Source organism: Eucyclogobius newberryi, unplaced genomic scaffold (genome assembly GCF_026437365.1).
Source record: "Eucyclogobius newberryi isolate DKJ021-1_F unplaced genomic scaffold, fEucNew1.0.hap1 SCAF_5, whole genome shotgun sequence".
Lineage (NCBI taxonomy): Eukaryota > Metazoa > Chordata > Actinopteri > Gobiiformes > Gobiidae > Eucyclogobius > Eucyclogobius newberryi.
This window is the reverse complement of record NW_027316167.1, coordinates 20,243,872-20,269,736: the sequence shown is the minus strand read 5'-3', so window position 1 is coordinate 20,269,736 and position 25,865 is coordinate 20,243,872. Positions and strand designations below refer to the sequence as shown.

At 38.1% G+C, this 25,865-nt stretch overlaps 2 protein-coding genes across 3 annotated transcripts; one reads left to right on the top strand and one right to left on the bottom strand.

Annotated features, from left to right (window-relative positions):
- Positions 1–14,309: 14,309 nt before the first annotated feature.
- Positions 14,310–15,596, bottom strand: mis12 (MIS12 kinetochore complex component). The gene is made up of 2 exons (XM_072465100.1): positions 15,142–15,596; positions 14,310–14,673 (listed from the first exon to the last, which is right to left on the bottom strand). The coding sequence occupies exons 1-2, from the start codon at positions 15,544–15,546 to the stop codon at positions 14,398–14,400; spliced, it is 681 nt and encodes a 226-aa protein (XP_072321201.1). The 5' UTR covers positions 15,547–15,596; the 3' UTR covers positions 14,310–14,397.
- Positions 15,597–16,606: 1,010 nt separating this feature from the next.
- On the top strand, positions 16,607–21,774 carry ppm1g (protein phosphatase, Mg2+/Mn2+ dependent, 1G). 2 transcript variants are annotated; one of them, XM_072464885.1, is made up of 13 exons: positions 16,607–16,853; positions 17,454–17,523; positions 17,630–17,715; positions 17,780–17,909; positions 17,988–18,093; positions 18,205–18,392; positions 18,479–18,651; positions 18,726–18,851; positions 18,934–19,036; positions 19,131–19,262; positions 19,735–19,864; positions 19,933–20,032; positions 20,238–21,774. In XM_072464885.1, exons 1-13 carry the CDS (start codon positions 16,743–16,745, stop codon positions 20,439–20,441), a joined length of 1,659 nt encoding a protein of 552 aa, XP_072320986.1. In that variant the 5' UTR covers positions 16,607–16,742; the 3' UTR covers positions 20,442–21,774. The 2 variants fall into 2 exon arrangements, with proteins under 2 accessions (XP_072320986.1, XP_072320985.1); XM_072464884.1 differs by having other exon boundaries at positions 18,205–18,401; positions 18,476–18,651.
- The last annotated feature ends 4,091 nt before the right edge of the window (positions 21,775–25,865 follow it).

Sequence of the window (25,865 nt, the reverse complement as noted above, 5' to 3'; positions counted from 1 at the left end):
GATCTCATGACGCTGCTTCTGCTTAGACCACTTGGCCACCGGTCAGCACCCATTTGGAATACTACTTTTTCTTCTGTTTTTTTCACTAGATTACACACATTTGGGTTCTCAGTAAAAGCAATCAGAGCGGCTTTGTTGTCACTGTGCATTTGACTCCTGTGTGTTCGCCTGACACAGCAGAAGACTGTCTCCTCATGGAACCACTAAATGAGACAAAGACACACCCCATAATCATAGAGCACTTAGTTGGGCTACTCTGAGGTCGGCCCCATCTCTTTGTATAAGCGAGATGGAGCGATAATCAGTCAATATTTGTGGCGTAATCTGTGTATACTTCTACTGTATACATTCGTTTCTGGTCAAAATTTGTGTTTTTCCATTGACTTGTCTATGTCGTATCACACAGCCTTAATTCACATTCTCTCACACACAGATCTTGTTTTAAGCACTGAGGTATTTTTAGGCACAGAGTAAAACCACCAGTCTGGATATAGTCCCAGTTGCCCCTCATGTGTGTATTTGCATGTGTGTATTTGCATGTGTGTGTGTGTGTGTGTGTGTGTCATTTGAAGACCACTAGCAATGTAGAAGTAGTCATCAAAGAAACTCATTTGGCTCACAGTCTCAAATAAAATACACACAAGATGTAAAATTAGATCTCTTATTATCTCCACCATAGCACTAAATGCACTACATAAATATACAAAGTAGTGATGTCACAATATGAAATGTTGGTGTTTCAAATATTGTGAAAAGAAACATAACATTTTTATAATTATTTACGAATGACATAATGACCAAACCACCGTGCAATCTTTAATTTAAGTTAATTCACTAGTCTAATTGACGCCTTTAGTACGTAACCTGGAATAAAGTTAAGTCAAGTTAGATGTTACATAAACAGACAAATAAAACTATGTTTTTGGTTCTAAAATTGTCACAATGACTATTTCATAATTTGCAGGATTATATTGTGATATGAATAATTAAGAATATCAAATTATCTTGACATTCATAAAAGGGGGCATTAGGTGACACCAGATCACAACAACGTGGACCCCAACAGAATAATGTTTTATGAAAGTCATCTTTTCTGACAAGAAAACAAAGGACTGAAAAGAAAGTTTACACTATTGTGCTTCCAATTCATCATCTATAACCATGTCATTATCCAGTAGAAAGAAGACATTTTATTTATGTTTTTTTTAATTTGAAACATTATATTTAGTCCCTCGGTCCCATCTTTGGAAAGAATACAAAAGCTAGATGGAGAAGATCTAATGATGAATAACAAAATGGCAGAAGGCTGAATAGTGGGTCAAATACAGAGACCTTTTGTGTAGATGGCCTCATAATTGCGGTGAACTGGACCTCATTATTATGGAGACCGCTAAATTGACCTTGGGTTGCACTTTGAAATCAGTTGCCCCTGCCCCATGCTCTGCCATCCACGTGCCTCTAGTGACTTCACACACCAGCGCGCTCAAGCAGTGCTGGACTAATGGCTGGGTGCATGGGGACTGTTAGCCCCTCCAAAGACTGCAACTGTGACTGCTCAAAAAATATTTGCTTGTATTACACAAGCGGCAGGCAGTTGTTAGCACATACCATGCTAAGCTTTTAACTTATCTTTTTTTTTTTGTGCCACAATAGCTTTTCGCTGAGTTGGAAAATCACAGGAGACAGGCTCAAAGCTGGCCCTTTGTTGTAGTTAGGCTGTCCTCACACTCACTCGCATCGCACTGGTGTCAACAGTCACACAAAGCACTGCTCAGGGGCTCCCATACGCCCATGCTGCACAGAAAGACCAGCGCTCTTTGAACTTCTCAGGGGGAACTCAGATTTCTCCATGGTGTTGCACAAGTTTGAATTAAATTAGGCTGTGCTGCTACAAGTTAAAATGTACAATATATAAATAATTTAGTTTGGGGTGGGTAATTACTGATGTTGCTTTCCAAATTCAGATGTAGTCAAGTTTTTATTTGTATAATGATTGGCCATACATTTGACATTGAAAGATTTCTTCATCAGATTGGGACCCGCACAAAGGTTTGTAAACCACTGTATGTATAATATTAATATGATAATGTATCACTGTTTGAGTAAATGCCACATAACATGTTTATGCATCTACGTCCAAGCACATCCTACAGGGCCGTCGTCATTTGCATATACAGCCTTTCTAACCAGCTAGTTTGTTGTGTGTAAGAACTGCTATAACAAGTTGATTTCTCTACTGCGAGTTCACTAAAGTTCTCTATTACTTTTTCCTTTTACTATGGAACAAGCTTTTCAATTCAAAACTAGTTGTGGAAATACAATTCTAGAATGCATATTGTTCCCTTGCGTTGCCAAGTCACACATGTTTAGTCGGGACAGGGAGTGGGCAGAACCGTGGCTAATTCTGAAAACTGGCTGTTTAAGTGTGTCTACTATAATCTGATTAATCTGTCCATTCACTCTTGTCCCAAGCAGAGCATCCAGGCCTCACTCTCTCTGTCCCATTCACACAGCTTTAGGTCAGCCTGAGACCCTACACGAGTGAGACTGCTGGAGACGGTTTGGCCATTGACCCCCATCTTTTTCACACACTGGCCACCTGTCACACGCTCTCACAGGCACAGGTTGGTTCAAGGGGTTTTCTTGGTGGTGACTTATATTCACGACAGCATAGAAGTATAGACTAATTCTTTCTTTCTTTTTTACATTCTTGAAGTCTTCATAAAGAAGAATAAGACATTTGAATAAACCAATTTGTGTTATTATTTCGGTCTTCTTTGATCAAGACCATTGATTCTAAAACTACTCAGGAAATGTCAAATTTTGTCCGATGTGTGCTTTTTTTCTTGTTTCAATATCGATTAGTAGTTTTTTACAACCCTATAACAAATAAACTACTGAATATTGAATAAGGCATAAATTGGATTTTAATGGCAATCGAGATTCAGTCATCTCACATCTAACATCTAACAGCTTGGGCCTGTATGAACTGAGAGTAAAAGAATGTGGTTTGGAGCTGAATTTAGACTTTGGAGGAGGAAAAATTACTTTCAGGGATCGATAAGATGATATGAGAACGAAAAACCCTACCAGCCCTACTTCCAGGTGGAATCATTTCTATTCATCTGGGCTTTATAAACATGTAATACAAATATAAGATAGGGTTTAGATGACTGAAGTTAACATAATTTACCTGAGCTAAGCAGCAAGGTGGAAAAGTAGCACCATACAACAAGGGGGATCTTTAACATACAGTAATGTTCTTCTTAAGCAAATTTCTCATTTCGGATAAAGAATATAGCAAATAATAAAGAGAATTTTGGTTGAAAATCTGGAGTTTGAGTACTTACCAGTCGCACGCTGCATCAATGGAAGAATGAGATACAAGCCGAGATCAAATTTCCCACAGGAACAATAAAGTGTAACTAAACCATACGGCCTTAAGGCACACGACTCAAGCCAAACCCATGGGTAAGCCAATTAAACCTCTATGTTCTATACAATGGCAATTCAAACTAATTTTCAAAAGGTTTACTTGAAGTTGTATGTCCTAATATTTTTACTTGCGCCATATCCTAAAACAGTAGATCAAAACATTAAAGAAAATGGTTTAAGACGACATAAAATGGCTGCAGTTTGAACGGACACAGGATGATTTGTTGACCTGTCCAGAATCGAACAAAAACAGAGCATATATCTCTGTGCCTGCCACTTGTCCACTTGACTTGAGTGTTTCACATTTGCCTCCTTTATTTAATTCGGTCTTGACTTTTTCTGAATCACATTTTCATTCACCGCTCCAAAAGAGGCAGCATCACAACATTGACTCCACGACCCACCACCTCCCTTTTTTCTCTTTGTTTGGTATTAGCATTACAATTTGTCACCAGGCCAAATCCCCACATGCACCGAGCATCAGCGACTAGAGATTTTTGCCTAAATCTTGTGGGAAAACAGCGATTTCTCTATCAACCTGCCTCCATTGTTGAGTCTGAACAAACACAGTGACCATAGCGGCCTAAGTCACACAATGACAGACAGCTTATTCAGCTACTTCATCTGCTGCTTCTCCCTTGGGACCTCACTCTGATCTTTTCCCAGAACACTATTTCTCCATTTATTACTCCAGGGCCCACCTTATCCGATCTAACAACATTTCACTCTCAACTGTATGCTGACCTTCAACATTTCCAGTTGCTTTTAGTGATTTTCTATCAGTCTATTGGCTCCTAACTTCTGGCACAAGCGAGCACACATTTGTTATTGTTTGTCATCACTCCCAGGGGGTTAAAAGAGGTTGTAAAGACAAAGTCATTCCTTCAGAGAGTCACCGGCGCAAGTTCCCCATCAGCGCCTTCTGGCCATTACTGATGCATCGTGGGAACAACTCGGCAAAGGACAATGATTGGCTAGAACAATAAAGTGGAGGGCTGCACAAAGGACACGCCCACCTTGTGATGGGAAAGAGCAGTGGAGGAAGCAGATGTTGCCATAGAGAGGATAGATCCAGAGACAGCAGATGTCACTGTCCCATGGCTCTTTAACAGCAGGTGAGGGCCCTACCTGCCCAAAACGACCAGTGTTTAGGATAAATATGTCGTAGAAAGAGAGAAACAAAAGGTGTCTCTGTGAGCTTTGGGCACAACGGTACTGTGACTAAAAGTGATGTTGAAGTACAAGCAAATATGTTGCAGTGCTGATGGAAAACTTACTTACAACAAATATGCAATTTTTTTTTAATTCAGAGGTGGTTCAATGACAAATACCTACAGTTCACAATTAATATTCTTGAAAGGCCTGACAGAAATTCAAATAGCTAGTGGTTTTTGTCACAGTACTAAAATTTCAAACTCAATGTCTATACTAAAGAATATTACGATTTAAAATGCTCTTTTTTTAGTTCAAAATGTAAAAATTATAATAATAGACTGAGTTTCTCAATTCAAAATTATAGTACTTTATATTCATCATTCTAAAACCGTTCACGTTAATGCTGGTATTAGTATCGAGACTAGTTTATCTAGTTTCGATACAAGTTTTAGTATTGATTAATCTCCATTTTCTTTTACTTTTGACAACCCTATTGGCGAGAACCTGCATACTGTAACTGTTGGTAATGAAAGAAAGTCGGTCTTCCTTTTTCACAAGAACAACAAAAAACCACAGCTGTTAAAAATATAAATAGGACTGAACCCAGGTCTAAACTTGAGTTAAGAGGACCTCCTGAAATAAATCATTCATAAACTCACAAAAGCCTCAGTCTGAATAGCTCCTTTTAGATCTATAATAAACAAGTAAACAAGTCAACATCACCCACAATATGCTTGAAGTCTGAGTGGCTTCACTATAAAATAATTTTGAGCTCAAGTTGCCTGTAATTATATCCATGAAGCGTTGTGGGTTACAAAAATACTTCACGACAATGGCCGCTTTAACTTTTCCCTTTGACACACATCAGTTATCTGTAATTTACAAACGCACCAGTCCAAAAACATACTGGGTTTACTAAAATAATTATGCTCCGAGTGTCTGTAAGGCAAACGTTTGTGAGGTAAACAACATTGTTATCTGGATCATCAAATCATTGCTCTGCTCATCAGTTCAATTTAAAGAGGTATTAAGGTATAAGTATGTGAAGTATCGAATCTGACTCTTGTTGTCCCACACATTTATGTACTGGGCAAATTTAAGAGGTGTAGTAATCTTAATTACGTTGCACGCTATGATAAAATAACCTTTATATAGCCATTTACTTTCCATAATATACATTTACAGACACATTTTAGCACATTTCTGATAAATTTTATCAACAAAATGTTCATCTTCATTTATCAATACTTATTTGTGATCACTTGGTGGTTCATGCCAGAACCCTGGTGCATAAGCCTTTTAAATTTAGATAGAAACCATGACTCATCTAGCTTTCAACAATCAAGCTGTGGACAGTGTTACTTTGACAAAAAATAAAAATAATTAACTAAAATAATATTCAGTTTGAGTCGAGATTCAGTCAATAAACATATCATGCTAATTTTATTCTACTGGATCCATAAAAGTTTTATTTTATAAGAAAATATATTGCATTGAATTGCTTGATGGGATATGAAGGTCGTACTTGATCTTTTCAAGCATTTATGTTAAGCTTTTATTAATTGAGAAAATATCAGTGATTTTACCAATGAAATTGGACAAAATGGGACTTACATGTTGAACAATTTATGCCGTGAGCTTTTTTTTTTTTTTTTAGATGTCTTGTGCCGTTATTACCTGTTTAGTTTCTCTCTCTGTGATGTTCTGTGTTTTATATTGTTTTTAAATTTTAAAACCGATTCAAAATAATACAGAAAATATTTACTTTAGTCTTTGTTTTAGTTGACAAAATGTATGTAATTTAATTTTAGTCATCTATAACACCGGCTGTGTGCAGTAAATCTTTATTTTTCCCTATTCCCAGACACTGCTCCTAATTACATGAGTTGGGCACATCAATGCAGACATTCATAGTGGTACGACAAATTGGATGTCTAGTCAACAACATATCTCACAATTTCATCCCATTAAGACAAGAATAGGCCCGCTGAGGGGGTCTCTGTATTGTCTATATTAGGGGATCTATGGCTGAAACGAAAAGAGAATGAGACATGTCTAGGTTAGCGCTTTTGACAGGCAAAAATTGCCCTTGTCTTGTCTGAAGCTTTAAGACAAACAGGTGTGGCCGAACCACTAGGTTCCTGTTCTTATGAGTGTAGTCTTTGTGTATGGAATTGTATGTGTGGGAATGGACCCTGGTCTGACTTGTTGATTAATGGCCAGTGTGTGTATGTGTGAAAACGCTCCCAGTCCTGTTTCTATGCTAATGAGAAGCAGCAGATGGGAGAGAGGCAACAATGAACAAACGCACCAACAACTTAAAAGCACCACGAGATGATCCTGTAGAGTTACACACTATTAACTTAGTAGTTGGGCTGCCCTTAATGACATTCAGGATATTCATGGGAGAAAGGTTATATTGTGCAGATCCTGAACACATATAGATAATTGTGGCCCAGGGCAGATTGGTGTTGACACAGACGGGACATCTAATCTCTGTCCTTTTAAGGGTGTCTTTTGGTGAACTGCAAGGTGCCAAGGAGATATGTTTCTGCATGGGAACTCTGGATGTCCGTTGGGTGTGTCGGCCCATGCACATTTCTGGTTGGATTTGTCTATGTGCCAGTCTCTGATGCTTTCATGGAGGTGAAGAAAACCAAAACCTGGTCAAAACGCAACCCTCAACACAACTTATGGACAAGACAGAATATATAACAGGCAATATAAGAATGGGCATTAGAGACAAACTGTGTTTAATGTTTGCATTTGCAACCATCAGATTGTCAGTCACCTGCATACTGTACAAAAAAATTAAGCATTTTTTCAAAATTCATTTATCTGACTATTGTGTGACAGGCCTTCTTGCCTGGCCAGTCAGGACCACAAGCGTTTACAACACTTTCGAAATACGTAGTCTGTAACTTTAGCCAGTCTCCATGATTTCCAATGGGTGTGATTGACATTGACATTAGCATGGCGGATTTCAGACAAATTAAGGAGACCAGCACTACTTCTGTAAAGTAGTAGTAGTGGGAAGGATTTTTGAGAGGAGAGTTCTACCGCATTTGAGAGATGTACACTGCAAATAAGCGGCTGTGTCTGATGTGCTGTATGTTTTTTTTATCTTATAGTCTATTTTTATTCTATAGCCGACTTTAATTGTTTTTCTTTTTGACTTATATAGGTTGTTTTATCATTGTTCCTTGTTTTATGTTGCACCGAATCACCAAAGCAAGTTCCTGTGTCCGTGACTTCTGTTAATTGACAATGGCAATAAACCTCTTCTGATTCTGGTTATGTCCCAGAGCCTCTGGGACAGGAACTGGAGATCCAGGCAAGACTTGACAAATCTTCTTTGTTGTTTTTTTAAAGTTTTAGTTTGTTTTCATCTGAAACTTGATTAGCTTTGCCAGTCACATCCGATGGATCCTTTTAAGTATCCGTCACATTATTTTTGTCAAGATTATTGATATATGACGTAAAATAAGATACTGTGTAGTTGATGTGCGTTTCTTCAGTAAAATAAGATAATGTGTAATTAATGTGTGTTTCTTCAGTAAAATAAGATAATGTGTAATTAATGTGTGTTTCTTCAGTAAAATAAGATAATGTGTAGTTAATGTGTGTTTCTTCAGTAAAATAAGATAATGTGTAGTTAACATGCGTTTCTTCAGTAAAATAAGATAATGTGTAGTTAATGTGTGTTTCTTCAGTAAAATAAGATAATGTGTAGTTGACATGCGTTTCTTCAGTAAAATAAGATAATGTGTAGTTAATGTGTGTTTCTTCAGTAAAATAAGATAATGTGTAGTTGACATGCGTTTCTTCAGTAAAATAAGATAATGTGTAGTTAATGTGTGTTTCTTCAGTAAAATAAGATAATGTGTAGTTGACATGCGTTTCTTCAGTAAAATAAGATAATGTGTAGTTAAAATGCGTTTCTTCAGTAAAATAAGATAATGTGTAATTAATGTGTGTTTCTTCAGTAAAATAAGATAATGTGTAGTTAACATGCGTTTCTTCAGTAAAATAAGATAATGTGTAGTTAAAATGCGTTTCTTCAGTAAAATAAGATAATGTGTAATTAATGTGTGTTTCTTCAGTAAAATAAGATAATGTGTAGTTAAAATGCGTTTCTTCAGTAAAATAAGATAATGTGTAGTTAATGTGTGTTTCTTCAGTAAAATAAGATAATGTGTAGTTAATGTGTGTTCCTTCCGTGTTTTGTTAAACTTTTCTACAACTCAAACACGCCAAGCCTTGATTAAAGGAGAGCCATGTGTTATTTGTGGTGTGTGCTGGAGGAGGGCCTTGAGCTTGTATCAAACCGACTCGTGGTGTCAGCTCCACAGGAAACCAGGCCTGCTTCCTGCCAAGATTTCTTTATTTTTCCTTCTTTTTGCCCCCATATCCTCTTTTAGTCAAACACCATGGGCTCATTTGTATCATACATTTGCCACAATCACATTATTGGTGATTCAAATGTTTTTTTAATTGTATTGTTTTGATTTTGAGCTCTTGAATTACATATCCTTATGAATTTACATAACCATCACCTCATTATAAAAGTTGTTTTGTGTAAATGCAAGTTAATTATTCAAATGTTAACATTGTTTAATGATTGGTGATTCAATTCAAATCAAATTATTGAATGGCAAACACAAGCTGCTGACAACATGAAGCTGAGCCAAAGAAAACAAATCATCACAATGTGAGCTATAAGTCAAACCAGTCTGAGGCACGCACATAGTTCTTGAGTCGTGAGCTGCCGGAGCTATGTCAGGAAATGGATTTCCAGTGACAGGAAGTAACTTTGTGGAAAGAGGAAGTGTTTTCCAGCATCCTCCCTTCGTCGAAGGCATGTGGAGGGAAGGATCAAGAATAGGCAAGTCAAGAGGAGTGTAAGTAAATCTACAGAATGTATAGGGATACTTAATGCTTCATAATGCTGTGACAAAAAACAGTTGTCAGCTATCAGTGCTCCCTGAAACCATCTGAAAAACTAAGGTGTGGATAAAGGCTTAGGCTCCCTGTTTCCTGATTGGGCACACATTTTTCCAGTCTTAAGACATTGGTTTACAAACTCTGCACATTTGGGGTTATGCAAAGAAAAGAGCATACCACAAAACAAAAACAGCATCTTTGTTCAGTTCACTGGCGTCTCTCCAGGATATAGTTGCAACATCATGACAATTCTAACACATATCCTCTTCTTACGTTCCCAAGCGGCAAATAGTTTGAGGTGAAGGGTCAAGGGTCGACAATGTGTGAGTCCACAGAGTTCAGAGGAAGCTACCACAGACTGTCAATACAGTGGCTTTCATGGATGTGATTCTGAGGGTCTGTATAATAGAAAACAGTAGAAAAACAAATTGTAAAGAATTATAATCAAAGGGTCCAATCATTGAGTTCTTTTAGACTTTTGTGTAAGGCTGGGAAATTAATTAAATTAGAAATGATTGAATCTTGACCTCAATTCAAAGCGTCAATGATATCCTGGGTCTTTTTATCGAGAGGTCCAAAGCTAATTCCACTGTCAGTAAAGGCAACAGGTTTGGAGCAGAGTTCAAACTTTAGAGGAAGGAAAGGAAAGGAAAGGCAAAAGACAGTTTTTGTGTTAAATGACAATGATTAAAAGTCTGCATGTTAAAGTGTATAGTTTATGTTCAAGAATTGAAATATTGAAAGCCATTTATTTTTAAGACAAAATAATATTTGACCAGAAATGTAGATAGAAAGTGGCGATGTTGCCAAACAATTTTCAATTTCAACTTTTTTTCTATCGCCTTTGTAAACAATCTCACCAGGTTCTTCTGCAAGTTCACACTTCACTGTGATTGGTTCGTTCCAGCAGTCACTCACTTTACGGGGCAGACCTTTTGGATCAATCATATTATCAAATGTGTTTTCATCTCTGGAGAGGGATTATGCATTAAACAAAAACTGGAGTAATTATACATACATGAATGAAACCAAACACAACTCCTGGTAAGTTTTTAATAAGAAAAAAAAAGTTATCTAATAGTCAATTTATTATAATAATTTAAGGCATTTGAATCAGAATCCAATATGCATGTCATCTATATTGCAATCGTGTCCAAGTATTTTTAGAAGTTCAGATCAAAGTTTGTGTTCATGTGTGTGCACTGATAGTGTTGGATGGACAGATGGTCTTTTGTGACTCGTGACACCTGCCAGCTGCTGCTCTGCTCGTCTTCAAATTGTTTGGCCTTTATCCTACTCTCGGCTCACCTTATCCCTGTCCTTAATGCTCCCTCTCTTCTTTGGGAACCCAGCCTTCTTGATTTCTTTTTACTCATTTTAAAACCATTTTCCTCAGCAGCTTAGGTTGCATGAAGAGCATATGGTCAGTGCCAGTCTTGATGTGCCCACAATTTAGGGTAATGCTCATTTAATCCAAAAGAATGTTTTTTAGTTAGTAAACTAATCTGGTACATATGTGAGCAAGAGAGATTGTATTGTACAGTATTGTAAGTACTGCATTATAAATACATATGTTTAATTAATGTTATGCTGACTAATATGGCATCATGGTTCTTCAGGGCTTGTTGAATGATCACAAAAGAACTATATTGAACTGAATATTCATCCAGGTATGCACTTGTGGCAAGCTTTTCTTTTTGTTTGCAGACAAAAGGGTTAGATTAAAAAAATATATTCAACTCATAGATTTAGAATACGTTTTATGCATATTTAGTGAGTTAGTTTAGTTTAAAATCTGGTTAGGTTTCAGTATCAGTGACAAAGTGGTCTGAAATATTACCATGTATTGCAATCTTTTCTGCAGCAATACTGTATACAATTAAACTTCAAAATGTGTTAACAGTTACATGCATGGGGCACTCAACACTTCATTGCCAGTAGAGGGCTGAGTTTGTTTTCCTGCAGAGCGACACAAGGGCTTATGAAAACCACAGGAGAGTCCAGACAAACGGACAGAGGCTGAAACAACAGGGGTCAGCGCGCACCTGTCATTCACTCTCACCTCTCTGTGCGGTGTATGTGAATGTATACGAGGGTAAGACACTACAGACAGCTGGACAGTGACTGGACAAAGGCTCCCTGTGAGTTTCTATGTGCCGCTGTAGTCTGTATGTGTGAACCCAAAGGGCAAAGGTTGAGCGGTGGTTTACAGAGAGCAGGAAGGGAGGCCACGGTCCATATGCCCTGTTCATCATACAAGTGATATTATTGCAAATTATGCCATAAAAAACACTGAACAGCATCAAATCAATATGTTGTGCTTGACATTTTGAGAATTATTTATATCCTCCATATCCTCATGACATAATAAAGAAGTCAACACTAAAAAAAGTAAGCCGAGATGGGAGTTTTATCATCGTAGAAGAGCACTGTGACTTGGCATGCAAACATCACAGATGTGCTGTGCATACTGTTAGTGTTAAAGCTGTTTAGGACAATTGTGTAAAGGTTCGAGGTTGTCCTCAAAGAGAGGACACTGTTCTCCTCCTGTTCAAATGCAAACACTTTCTTTTCTAGAGTCTTGACACTTGTTTGGCCCTCTCTTGCTCTGTGTTGCTAATGAGGCGATTCTGCTTCCATTCAGATTACTTTATCTTCACACTTTGCAGTGGGCTCCAGACACTGGTGCAGACAGCTGCATACAGCTGTGTACTCGGGCAGTTGGACAACCGTTTTACAGGCTTCAGAGAGATGCACACATACGCTACAGGGCAAAGTTTAGGATTTATTGTGACAGCAGACGCACTGATAACAACTGGACAGCTGTGCTCACAAAGGCACTGCTGGACTCTTTACATGGTGTTAATGTGTGACTGGCAGAGGATTGAAAGAACAATCATTGTGGGCTTTATTAGGTCAAAAGACTGAAAATATTGATAATAAATGTTTTAATAAAATGTCAAATAAAAACCAAAGTTGCCATAGTAAATCCGAGTGTTGTTAAGGGATGCTTATCAGTGGTAAATACAGGTAAGTCAAGGTTCTTACATTAGATTGTATAATGCTGTCTTTCAGTTTTACTTTGTGTTATAAAGGCATCATTGGACAACATTGAGTGAAAGATTATCTCCTTTATCATGGTAGGGTAATTTTATTGTTGCTGTTGCTCAAATATCTCATGAGGGTTTAAAATGTCTTTTAACCGTTTTTTTTTTTTTTTTTTTTTTTTTTTACTGTGAATACATTTATTCTCATGTATTTGTAGTTCATTTGTTTGCATTTACTGTAGGTTTGAGTTGAGGAAATCCAACCATATGCCTTATATGTATCCATATCTAACCAGTTTAACACAGACTTTATTGTGATGGCACGCAGACAGCTCAAGAACCCACTGAACAGCCTCACACTTCCCCATCTGTAGCTAATGGTCAGTGGGACCAAAAACACAAAAACAAATCCTTCAGAGTTTCAGGAATGTAGTGACCTAAACAAATGTTGACCGTTTACGCAAGTCCTGTTTATGTACTTGTTGTTACTCAACTTGTGGTTGTTTTTGTGGGAGCTGTAAATCTGACTTCAATCAATCACTGGTTTCACTTTCAGCATAGCAGAGGATCCAGATCATTACACTTTGGGAATTTATCACAGCACATTTAGTTTTCAGGTGAAATACTTCAATTTTCCTGTAACTGGCTGCTACAAATCTTAGGTCTTTTTTTATATCATAACAAAAGGGCTGGGGGACATAATGATGAAGAGAACACGCTGCCCCCCACTGGCTATATGTAGAATTGCTACACAATTTAATTGTTAATTTTTAACATAGTTAAAAAGCTAACTTAATTTTTTATGAGCATTTAACCATGTTATAATGGTTAGTGTTAGGGACACTTCATTATTAAATATCATGATATTATAATGTGTCAATTTGTCATATATATTTTATTTTAAACAGTAAGTGTCCAAGTATGTAACTACCAGAATAATATTTTTGTAATTTGATTATTCTGTTGATTATAGTGTTTGTGCTGCCTTATTAATGGATCAATGGCGTCAAACATCATAGTTACAAAGTGTGGCCTTCAAAGAGTAAAAACTTGTTATACAACCACAGTGCTTTTTTAGATGTAAGAGAGGGTAAAAAAACAAAACAGTAATGACAAAGTAATGTTGACATGAAGGTTGACTATATACATATATTTGTATCATCAATGAATTGTTTGGATGTGTGGTCACTTTAGTCTAGTCAAATGAATAACATGCAGAGTGGGGTGCAGGTAGCAGAACAGTTAGAGCCTCCCAATAAGGAGATCATGGGTTTGATTCTCCGAACAGATCAACATAACATGATCTCTCTGGATGGAGTCGGCTTGTCCTCCTTGTGTTACCATGGGTTCTCCAGCTTCCTCCCACCATCCAAAGACATGCATGTGTAAGATAAACTGGCAACTGTAAATTTCCCCTAATGAATGAATGTGAGAGTGAATCTCTGTCTCTGTCTTAACCCTGCAACAAGCTGGCCACTGTCCAGGGTGTGCCCCGCCTAAGGCCCAAAGTCACTGAAATGAATGACGATGATAAATGATGTAGAGAGTGCAACCTAGTGGTAAAAGTGAGAAAGTACATCCACATTTTTTTGTTCAGTCACTTGAGCTGCACATTTATTAACATAATGTCCACAACCAATATTTTAGAGTAAGAGAACCAGGAAGTTATAATATAAAAAGGTACAGAGAAAAGTTCGAGGCACATCAGAGTTGCAACAGTGTAAGTAAGGGTTTTAAAGATGTTGTACTTTCTCAAATCAACATTGACAAGATGCGTGGCCTCTTTATCATTAGATGGGAATTATATGTAAATAGTTCAGTTTGTTTGGTGAGGTGCCTTGTTAACTTCAGCAACGGCTTTCTGCAGTTTTTTTACAGACTCCATCACAACACGGAAACTGTCGTGAAAGCTGCCGTTACCTTCTTTAACCCAGGCAGACTGCAGCTCTCTGACCCACGCATCAATCTCATCCAGCTGTTTCTGCACCTCCTTCTGCTCCTCCAGCTCTGCCAGCAAAGCCTGCCTGGCACAAACCTCGGCTTCAAACGCACTCTGGAGCTCAGTGATGGACGACTCCAGTCTGAAGGCCTCCTAACAATGAGAAGCAAGTCAGAAAATGTGTTTTCATTTGATTCATTTTTGTTATAAATACTGTACAGTACCATTTATGTATTTAGTCTATTTAATGGTTCACTGTGTTGGAGGTCCATAACTACCTCATCTCCAAATATATGTTAATGTTTTGCCTGGAATGTTCCACAATATTGCATTAAACTTGTATTTCTTGCATTTCTGTGTTTTATTGCTTAAAACTTCTCACAGAGATTTGACCTCTAACTTGACCTGGTGGCGTCACATGTTTGTCTCCATGGAGATAGATAAGGTAAAAGCCATACTGTAGAACATTTCAGGCAATTCACTAACATTGCCGTGGTTGTTTCACCACCAGAAAAGATACATAGACCCCCATTAACAAGAAACAGTTGCTTTCAAAATTTAGACTGATACAAATCCACTTTTACAATGTTAAACTTAAATTGAAAACCCCTCAGAGAGTACCTGCACTGCCTGGGGGTATTTTCTGTGGGCCTGGTCCTCGGGCAGGAGCACGTTTGGAGGCACGGTGAGGCATCGGTTCATGAGCAGCGAGGTCATGCGCTCGGACAGCCGCCTGAAGCGCTCCTCCAGGACCTGCTGCAGTTTGCGGCTGCACTCTCGGGCCCCGGTCTTGAGCTGTTCCTCGGCCTCTGCAGACCCTCCGGTGCTCAGCTGTCTAACACACACCTTCTCCACCACCGGTAAGATGTCGTACAGACAGTCCTGAAACGCGTTACAGACCCTGAGCATGCATGTCTGGGGTGTAAATCCGAAAAACTGTGCATCGTACATGTTCAACTTGGATGGAGAGAGGCTATTTTCGTCTTCATTTTCACAAACGTCCATCACTTGTGTTTCCCGCTCCATGTTGAATTGTTGTTTTTCTTCTCAGCTTCCGGGTTGTCCGTGATGGCACCAGAGTACTAACGCCACCCAGCGGCCGATACACCGGAAAGTTTGTTATTTTGTGTTTTTTAAAATTTAGTTTATTTATGTTTTTTTCCTTTGTAATTATCTAACGTTAGCCTTTTCATGTTAATTGATGCTAATGGCACAAATTATCTTTCCCCAATCAAATCAATCGTTTTGTCCGACATTAAATAAAATAAACAATTGGCGGCAAACGCACGCCCAATGCTATAAATAGAACACTAAAGCGCCAATCGCCATGGTAACCAACACGTAGTTCCAGCAAGCCATGTTTGAACTGTAATAGTGTTCTTAAAAACTCATATATTTCAGTTTCCAGTTATATACAACATTTTGAAAACGTTTTCCCATTGAAAACCATAAATAGGGAGCTGCGCACGTTACTTACGTTACATTCTTAAATACTTTTATAGTTGGACATTTTAATTGTTTTGCTTTATCCAATGCACATGTTCTACGATACTAATGTGTAGTGTTTTTAGAGAGAATACTCGTTTTCATCATTAGTAGGAGAAGTAGGTAGACTTCCCTGCATTATTAAGATCGCCACACATGGTACAATCATATTTCAATTTAAACCCTCCAATTAATGAATTACCCAGCGCTGTTTAGACAATATTTTCAATTACAATCACAAGATGGTTGAACAGAATCCATGGTCTCTCTAGCTTTTTTCTGGCTTATACCGCTTAGGACCACGGCTCCTGCCGGGACCTACCGCACATGCGCACTCCACTCACTTCCGCCACGGCGTTCGCTGCTTTTGGTTTGTGTTGAAAGCGGCATTTGCTTTCACACGTGCAATAAGTCCTATGTGAATTACTCTTTGGGGGATAATTTCTTAAGCTCTCCCAAACAGGTAAAATAGTCGTCTGTGCTCAACATGTGTTGTTTATCCCAGTGCGCAGCCGTATTCACGGCATGGACAGAGCTTACAATGGAAATTTAGCTCTGGTTAGCATTATGATGTGGGCTAGCTGATGCGTTCACTTTTTGTTGTGTTGCTAACATTAGCCAGTTAGCAACCGGACCTATACATACTATTCAGAGTGTCATGTGTTTTGATCTATTTAGCACCTAACGAGTTGTGTTTTCGGGTGTTCTCAGGTTTAAAATCATAGTAATTTCCAACCATGGGGGCTTATCTGTCACAACCCAACACTTGCAAGACCTCTTCCGATGGCGGCAACAGCAACTTTAGCTACGGCTTCTCTGCTATGCAAGGCTGGCGTGTGTCGATGGAGGTGAGAACTACATCAACATCTGCATCTATGAAATTATCATTCAACGCCTGCTTTTTATAGTTTCCACTGGAAAAAGTTACTATAAACCGTCATACGCTGTTAAACGTTAGCAAACCTATTTGCTGGTTGTCATGGTAATGTGTGAAAAACCTGCAATAACGACCGGTTCCGAGCCTTTGTTTATTTGAAACGGACCCAAAACCGTAACTTTTATTCTTGATTTAGCACATTTTGTTCCTTGTTTGTACTACCAACACGTGAACCAAACCAAGACCGTTTCCTAACCCTAACTACAATTTGGCAATATATTCCTAACTCAAATCCTAACCTTAATGATTTTCTTGACCTAACCGAAAAAAAAAGCATTTCACTGGTACCCAAAAAATCACTAAATGGTGTCAACCAAACCAAAGCAACTATAATAACAATTAAATTAAACTACATATTATATTTTTTTTTCAGTGTTCAACAGGCATGTTAATAGAATGGCACAAAGAGTAGGACTGTAGGACGGCAATGTAGACTCTTTGTAAACATTAATGTTATTTATTTAGTCATACGTTTACATTGTTATTAACCACAATGTACACTGTTTTTCAGGATGCTCACAATTGTATTCCAGATTTTGATGAAGACACGGCTATGTTCTCTGTGTATGATGGACATGGGGGTATAAAATATTTTTGTTTTGATACACTAAAATAAATTGTGCAACTGTTTATTCTCAAATCAATTCCATCTGTTGATGTCGCTATTTCACTCTCTGTTTTCGTTAGGTGAGGAGGTGGCTTTGTATTGTTCAAAGTATCTCCCAGATATCATTAAAGAGCAGAAGACCTACAAAGATGGAAAACTACAAAAAGTGAGAGTAAATAAAACACTGTTTTTTCTGTTCAGACATATTTTTAAACATAATATTTCCATAGGCTCTTGAAGACGCTTTCCTTGCAGTTGACTGCAGAATGACCACAGAAGAAGTGATCAAGGAGCTGGTGCAGATCGCTGGCCGACCAACAGAAGAGCCGGCCACTGAGAAGGTTGCAGAGGAAGATGACCGTAAGTGCAGGAAGAATTACTAATTGAAGTGAAAAGAAGAATTTTGCTAAGTTTGTCAACTGCTTTTTGCTTTAAAAGTTGACAAAGAGGAGGCCGCTCTTCTTCATGAGGAGGCCACCATGACCATTGAGGAGTTACTTGTGCGATATGGCCAAAACCGCAATGCAGCTAAAAATGCCATGAGGTACAAACATATGTTATACGTGATGAAGAGTTGAAACATAGATTCATATTAAGTAAAAAAGTTTTTTAGTTAACAGTTTTTTCCTGCATTTATGATTCAATTATGTTATAGTGCTGCAGCTAAAAAAGCCAGTGCTGCTGGTGCCTCTGGAGATGGAGCAGGTGGCAGTGAGGGCCAAAAGAAGGAGAGTGTAAATGGAGAAGTGGAAGAGGAGGAGAGCAATGGAAAAACCAGTGAAGGCTGCGCAAAAGCAAGTGGGTCAAAAGTGCGGGCCTGTCGGAGAGCAGCGGGTGCAGGAAGTGATGCAGGTTTGAGACTAAAAATATAGTCTGTGGCAAACTACGGTATTTAAATGACTAAAACTCAGTTTTGTTTTTACTAGGAGCCGGTGGAAGCTCTAATGGCGAGGAGAAGGCTGGTAAGGCAGAGGGGGATGCAGGCCCGTCGTGCTCCTCTTTGACGTCCAAGACTCAAAGTCCTGGAGATTCAAAGTCTAGATTTTTTGATGACAGTGAGGAGTCAGACGAAGGAGAGGAGGAAGAGGGCAGTGAGGAAGAGGTGAGACATCCTTTTAGTTGAGTCATAAATAATGGTGTACTTGTGCATTTCATGGCATTTGAATTTTTTCTCAGGATGGAAGTGAGGAAGGAGAAAGTAGTGAGGCAGAGGAAGAAGAGGACACAGAGGAGGGAGAGGAAGACTCTGAGGACGAGGATGAAGAAGAGATGTGTTTACCAGGCATGGATGGCAAAGAAGAGGTACTTTTCCTCTCAAACTATAAACACTAATTTAGCAGAATGAAATCAAGACTAGCTTTTGACATGAACCTTGTATTACCAGCCTGGCTCGGACAGTGGCACCACAGCTGTTGTGGCGCTCATCAGAGGAAAGCAGCTGATTGTAGCTAATGCTGGAGACTCTCGCTGTGTGGTTTCTGAGCATGGTAGGAGACTGCCTTCTTTATTCTTTTTGATGTGGATTTATTGCTGTATGTTTTGATATTGGATTTTTTTTTCTCTCTCTACTCTACTCTCTAGGAAAAGCTGTTGATATGTCATATGACCACAAGCCAGAGGATGAGCTGGAACTGGCTCGTATTAAAAATGCTGGAGGGAAGGTGACAATGGACGGAAGAGTCAATGGGGGGCTCAACTTATCCAGGGCCATTGGTAAGAAGTCTAACAATAATTATTCGGTTTATTTAGATATTAGTCGCTATTGTATTTTTAGTTCGGTGGTTCTAAACCTGGCGGTCTGATTTCATGTTGTCCCAAGGTGATATGGGGAACATTTAAATTTTATTCAATAGTCTTAAGGTGTTTTGAAAACTGTACTAAATGCAGATTCTTAATTATTGGCTACCAAAATATTGTTTCCTATGTGCTAAAAATACAGCGGTAGAAGTCAGACTTTATAATTTTGTATATAGTCTGTTTTATGTGTTTGAGAGTCGCAAATGCCAATGAAAAAAATTGAGAGCCTCTGTTTTAGCAAGTGTGGCTTTGTCTCCTAATGTAAGCTTTACTTTATGTAAAACATGCAACTAAATAATGGCTTTGACTGTAACTTCATGAACGTAAGTGACATTGCTTTGGATAAGATATAAATTGTAATAGATGTTACATGAACTGTATTCATCAGGTGACCATTTTTACAAAAGAAACAAGTCGCTGCCTCCAGAGGAGCAGATGATTTCCGCAATGCCAGACGTCAAGGTTTTGACTCTTAATGAAGAGCATGACTTTATGGTCATTGCCTGTGATGGAATTTGGTAAGCACTGATATTTAACATTTTGAAATACTTGAAATAGAATGTATATTTATTGGTTGTGTTCACAGGAACGTGTTGAGCAGTCAGGAGGTTGTTGACTTTGTTGGGGAAAGGATGAAAAAAGACCAAAGTGGCAAAACAAGATCTTTGTCATCTATAGTTGAAGAGGTGAGAAAACATTAACTGTTGTTACTTGAGGTTGATTGGTGTAGAAATGAAATAGTTTTCTCTTAAAATTTTAATCCGCCATTACTTTAAGAATATATGCATAAATATTATTTTTTACTCATTTAACAACATCATTAGTTTTCTAAATATGTTGTATTGTATATATTTTGTATATATTTTTTGTATTGTAATTTTGTCATTACAGCTGTTGGATCATTGCTTGGCCCCTGATACATCCGGAGACGGGACAGGATGTGATAACATGACTTGCATGATAGTTACCTTCAAGCCTCAACCTTCTGTCCAGAGCGACTCAGACGAGACTAAAAAGAGGAAGTTTCAGGGGGGGTCAGGAGTCTGTGTGCCGGCGAAGAATGCAAACGACTGTAAAAAAGCAAAGAGTGACTAAAATGACCAGAAAAGACATCCCAGGAAGAGCAGCAGGTCCCAGATGGCCCCAACACAGATACACATTCTTTCCAAATCAGGATTGTTACCTCAAAGGCCATGAATCTCCCCCAGTAGGACCAGTAATGTACACACAGGATCGTCAATGTAATTACTCAGATTTTTACTTCAGTGCCCACTTGATGATTTTTTTCTCTTTTTTTGTCCTTATCTTTATATAAGAATGCCAGATATATTTCACCTTTTAATACAGAGGAACAGCAGACGAAATATTTCTTGTAGCTGTAAAGTAACAGTATGAGAGTAAGGAGATTGTAGCTATGAAAGCCTTATCGCCCAGACAACGGGAGCTTTTGTTTGTGTTGCATTTATTTCAACATGAGATGACAAGAGTGAATGCCGTTTTGAGTATTCAGTGTGTTTTTAAAAGTGCCACAGTTCCTCTTTTTCCCGTAGATATCTGAAAATGGAATTACAGATACATATTCAAATCAAACTCTGCTGTCCTAAATTTGCAGATGACTGGATTTGAAACCAAAAGCAGTAATGAGGTATTGGAAAGATGTTTGTCTTGTGTTGCATTGGTTGGTCAAGGTTTTGGGTTGCCACTGTTGAATAAGTTGGGTGTGATGAGCCCTCCCAGATGGAGGATTAGAAGGAGCATTTGAAGGTTAAATTAGCCATTTTGATATATTTTCTTTTGATCATTTACTGTACTTGGTTTAGAAGCAACAAGCCTTTCTTTGCTGGCTTCTGTAAAACGGTATACAAGCACATCACATGTCACCATTCATTCCTTTGTTTTTGTTGTCTGGTTTGATCTGTACATTTCCAAATGGTTCAAAACACCCACGTTGTAGCGCAAACGTAATTATACTGTATGTAAGATTGGGTATTGGGGAAACAAATGACAATGTATTGTAAGTCATGAGAGTCACTGGGACACTCTGACTGTTTGGACATTTGGTTTAAAAGTTGTAAGTGACCTTTCAGCTATGTTTACTCTACTGGGTCTAATTAGCAGAGAACACGATTTGATTCTTTTGTTCCTGGCCAGAAAAAATATTGAAACACATTCTATATCTACTATAATTTACAAGATCTTTCAGAACACCAAAACTGTTTGTCTCGGATGATGCCTGTTCAACCATTTTGTGTGGCTGTGCATTTGTTTTCCATGTTCTCTCTTGACACCATGCCCTTTTTATGTACATAGATTTACAATACTTGTAATTGAAAAGATTTTCTTTGTAATTGTGACTCGGTGTGACATTTGGTGCATACTCTTTTGACACCAGTATGTAAGTACAAACAAATACATTTTTTAAATAATATTAAGTTTCTTGTGTTTACTGCTAAGGTGGTTGCAGTTGTTATTGCATCCTGTGGGTGGCAGCAAATTTTCTGAAATGTAAAAGGACAAATCAATATATCGGTATAACAATTAGAGTTTTGCCACAAAAAACCTCAATCATCACGACCTTCTGTTCCTTGTGACACTGCTTCCTGTAGATCACTGTTGCTGCAGGGACAATGGAAGCAAATGAAACGCAAAACACTTTCTGAAGTTGGATGGTTTTCTAGTAGTAAGTTCTGTCAGAATCTCAATGCAGATTTTGATACCAAAATTATAAACTGCTCATTCTTTTTTAGATCTTTTAGGTTTTAGACTATAGAAAGACATTCAACACATCAACACAAAATAATTGTACTTTATTAAACATTGTGGTCTTATTCGACTTCTTATAGCTCAAAATATTTTTTAAAATGAAATCACACAAAAAATCTCCATTTTATGGGATTTCTTTAAGTATCGATACTCAAATTAGTATCTAGTTTCAATTAGTTTAATTATATATTAATATTCTTTTGGCAACTCAACTCACAATATCGGCCACATTTCTGTTACATTAACCAGTAACTGATGCTCATAAATGTATATGTTTTGCTGTGGTAAAGGTACACATACAGGAGTAAAAAAATACTCAAGTAAAATATTTTTTTATTATTTGAGATGTAACAATTATTTTTGGAGAGTTGTTAAAGAGTCACATTTGATAATTTTGATAAAGAATTGTGATTTTTGGTCAAGACCTTAGAGCAAGATTTCCCCATGAACGAGCTCAAAGCTACCCCAGACCATATGAAAAGTACTTCCTACTTTTCACTCCAGTTCAAACATGTAGTGAATTACAAATGGCTGCTGTAAGATGTAGTGAAGTAGAAAGTATCCACTGTAAAAACAGAAGTACAGATACCAAAAAATGTTACTTAAGTACAGTACTTTTAATTTTGTATTTCGTTACTTGCCGCTATTGATGTGTTTACAGTTCAGAATAGTCTGCTTACCAAAGAAAAATCTGCCTATTTCAAACGGTGCCGTCAGCAAGTCCTATGTAGACACAAGAACCACAATAGCAGGTTGTATTTAGACACTGTAGGCATTCATCATTTTCATTTTTGCTCCATGGGCTGCCGCTGGTCTGGCCTTGATACTCTTTGGGCCCATTCCTGTGGTCAGACACTGGCATTTGAAATAAATCAAATTTAGTCTTCTTCAAGGTCCTTCGAGGCACAAACTGGAGCACAAGAAGGACATTTGCTCCAGCAACAAAATGAGGCCTGTGTGTCAGGAGAATGTTAATGAATCAGCTGGAAGTACAGTATTATTATAATTATGAGTATTGATGCGTCAGATGCAGACGCCATCCACATGACATCAGCATCTGCTTATCAAACAGACAATGCGTCCGGTCCTCTTCCTGTCTTCACCTTTGACCCCCTTCCACCCATTTTGATTTTCCTCTCCATTTTTACTTTGCTTTTCCTGTGATTTTGTGCAGTGTCACGCTCTTTCCTGTCCTTGTGCTTCTCTTAGCCCGGCTTATTGTTTCTTCTGACATTGTACAATGTAAGGCTCATTTTAGATAAGAAAATGACACACATTTGATGGAATTTGCTGTCAGATTGCGGTTTTGTTGAGCAGGATTATGGTTCATACCTCTGTAATTACTGGGCACACAAAACAAAAACTGGCACGAAGTTCAGTGTAAATAAAGAAAAGTGGAATTATTTTTTCAACCCCAAAAAAGCGATTGTTGTCAATTGAAAGGGCTTCAAACTTAAGAGATTAACGTGTGGAGCCAATCAAAACAAATAGTGAAACGATTAAACATATGGGTCATAAGTTTAGATGATTCTTCCAAAAACAGCAACGCTCCCATAGAGTTTTAGGCCCTACCCTGCATCTGAATGTATGACGATCACATTTTAGAACATGAACACAACTTATAGATATGTTCCAAATGAAAGATAACCTGCGATAAGACCAAAGTAGAGAGAACATTTACTTGGCTGTATCAAAGATGGGGGCATACCATTCTGCTCAGGTATGTCGAACATCAAACACCTGTGAGCACAGCTCACCGGATGAGGGCTTCAGGGGGATTTGAACAGCACTGATAAGCAACCGAGAACTACTGTGCCCTTTGTTTGGTCAGCAACATACTTTTACATTTACAGACTGAATTACACAAGGTCATAGATTTTTATAAACTTGATATTGTTAATAAGACACTTGCAAGTATATTTGCCAGTTAGTTTTTTTTTTTTTTTTTACCACAGGTCAATACATAATTCATGACTGGGGACAGGTGCAGGGATGTTTGCATTGAAACCATAAGGCCCTAAAGTTTATTGCAAACTCCTCTTTGCCACAGGAACTATAGCAACCCAAAATGTAGGGATCTTTTTTTTTTTTACATTATATAAAATGTTAAATAAATCAACACTACTTTTATCAGCAAATCAAACTTTTATTTCATGGTGCTACACCGTCATGAGCTTTCATGGATCGAGCATTTACCCCTAAACTACAAAATGCCTTCTACAAATTTACCTCTTCTTGTTTCCGAAGAGTGACTCAAAGCACATCTCCCTTCACAAGAAAAACAGATGTAAGATTTTGTTGACCTCTGAGTGAACTGGCCTGCCATGACTCAGTGACTCCCTCATGCTCCTTACAGTCCTCTCCCACTGATACTGACACATTCAGACAACACAACACAATTACATCCAGTTTCTCAAATACTCCCTCTGTGTCTTCAGTGGGAGAGCCCGTCCATGCAGAGAGGTAGAGGAAAGGTTCAACAGCAAAGACAAGGAGCAGCCTTTTGAAATGTGTCCACTCTTCTGCTTGAAAACAGGACAAAAGCTCTGGTGACCGTCTGTGCCAGCTGGTTACATCTGGTCCAGAGGCCACAGAGGGAGGCTGCTCTCTCGCCCAGCGTTTCACTATAATCCTCTCAGAAGATATTGTATGTCAATCTTAATATTGTCGAAACACACATTATAGCACATTAACTTTATTGTTTTATTTAGCTATCGATTACTTCACTTTACAATAGTACCGTACCTAATTATTGTTTTAAGTTGACAAGGACAAAGAAAGGTTTTGCTGGTACATTTATTTCCTGGAGTTTGATCCTAATCTTACTATCTAAACCATAGTCAGTACTTGCCTAATCTTAACCTAAATCATAACTTTAAAGGAGACATATTGGGCTTTTTCCATGCACTTAGTAAAACCTAAGTCATCATTGTACATTTTGTTCACGGTAAACTGCAATACTGATCCAAAACAGCTTAGCAATAGAAACAGGTCCACTGACTTCCTGTTCAAAGCTGCAGGACTGATAAGCCCCGCCTCTTCATAGTGACATTTCATTGTAAGCAGCAGAGTTTCATTCACACGTTTTATTTAAACAAAAAAGTGCCTATGTGACATTTTAGCATCCTACTCGTTTGTTTGAGTGATACATTTGATTTAGCATTTTCATTTTTTTTTGTCATTTGAGCCTCAGTAAAATGGAAAAACATACAGTACGTGAATCATTCCTATAGTGATGATGATGATGATAAAATGATGAACAATGACATAATTTATCAAACTATGGGGTTCATGAAGCTCAAAAGGAGTAGGACGCTTTTTACAACCTCCTGTATCCTGTATTAGGTTTAAGCCCAAGGTGTATTTTGTGTATTTATGTAACCCTGAAACCTATTTTGACTCATATTTGAACTTTAAACCATGTTGTTGACTTGATAATTTTGAGCTGTCAACGTCTTAACCCCAATCCTAATTAAGCTTACCACCACAAATCATCCGACATGAAGGCTTTACGCCCCATGCACTTCTGTTTCCACTCCATTAAATTAAATTAATTTATTTATTTCTTGACCACACAAAACAAGGCCAGTTTGTCAAACCTTCCCAGCACTTCACTGTTGAATACTTTGGGCTACACTGTGTTTTCTGTTCTGGTCCATCTGTCATCTGCCTTTTTATCCACACTGTCCCAACTTCACCCTCTTTCTCAGACTCTCACTGCAGCTGTCGGCTCACTCTGACTTTATGACTTTTTAT

Coding starts and splice junctions, on each gene's coding strand:
- ppm1g (XM_072464884.1), top strand. CDS start 16,743: ATGGGGGCTTATCTGTCACAACCCAACACTTGCAAGACCTCTTCCGAT. Junction 18,094..18,204: donor GCAGCTAAAAATGCCATGAG/GTACAAACATAT, acceptor ATTATGTTATAG/TGCTGCAGCTAAAAAAGCCA. Junction 19,037..19,130: donor CTGTGTGGTTTCTGAGCATG/GTAGGAGACTGC, acceptor TCTACTCTCTAG/GAAAAGCTGTTGATATGTCA.
- mis12 (XM_072465100.1), bottom strand. CDS start 15,546: ATGGAGCGGGAAACACAAGTGATGGACGTTTGTGAAAATGAAGACGAA. Junction 14,674..15,141: donor AATACCCCCAGGCAGTGCAG/GTACTCTCTGAG, acceptor TCTCATTGTTAG/GAGGCCTTCAGACTGGAGTC.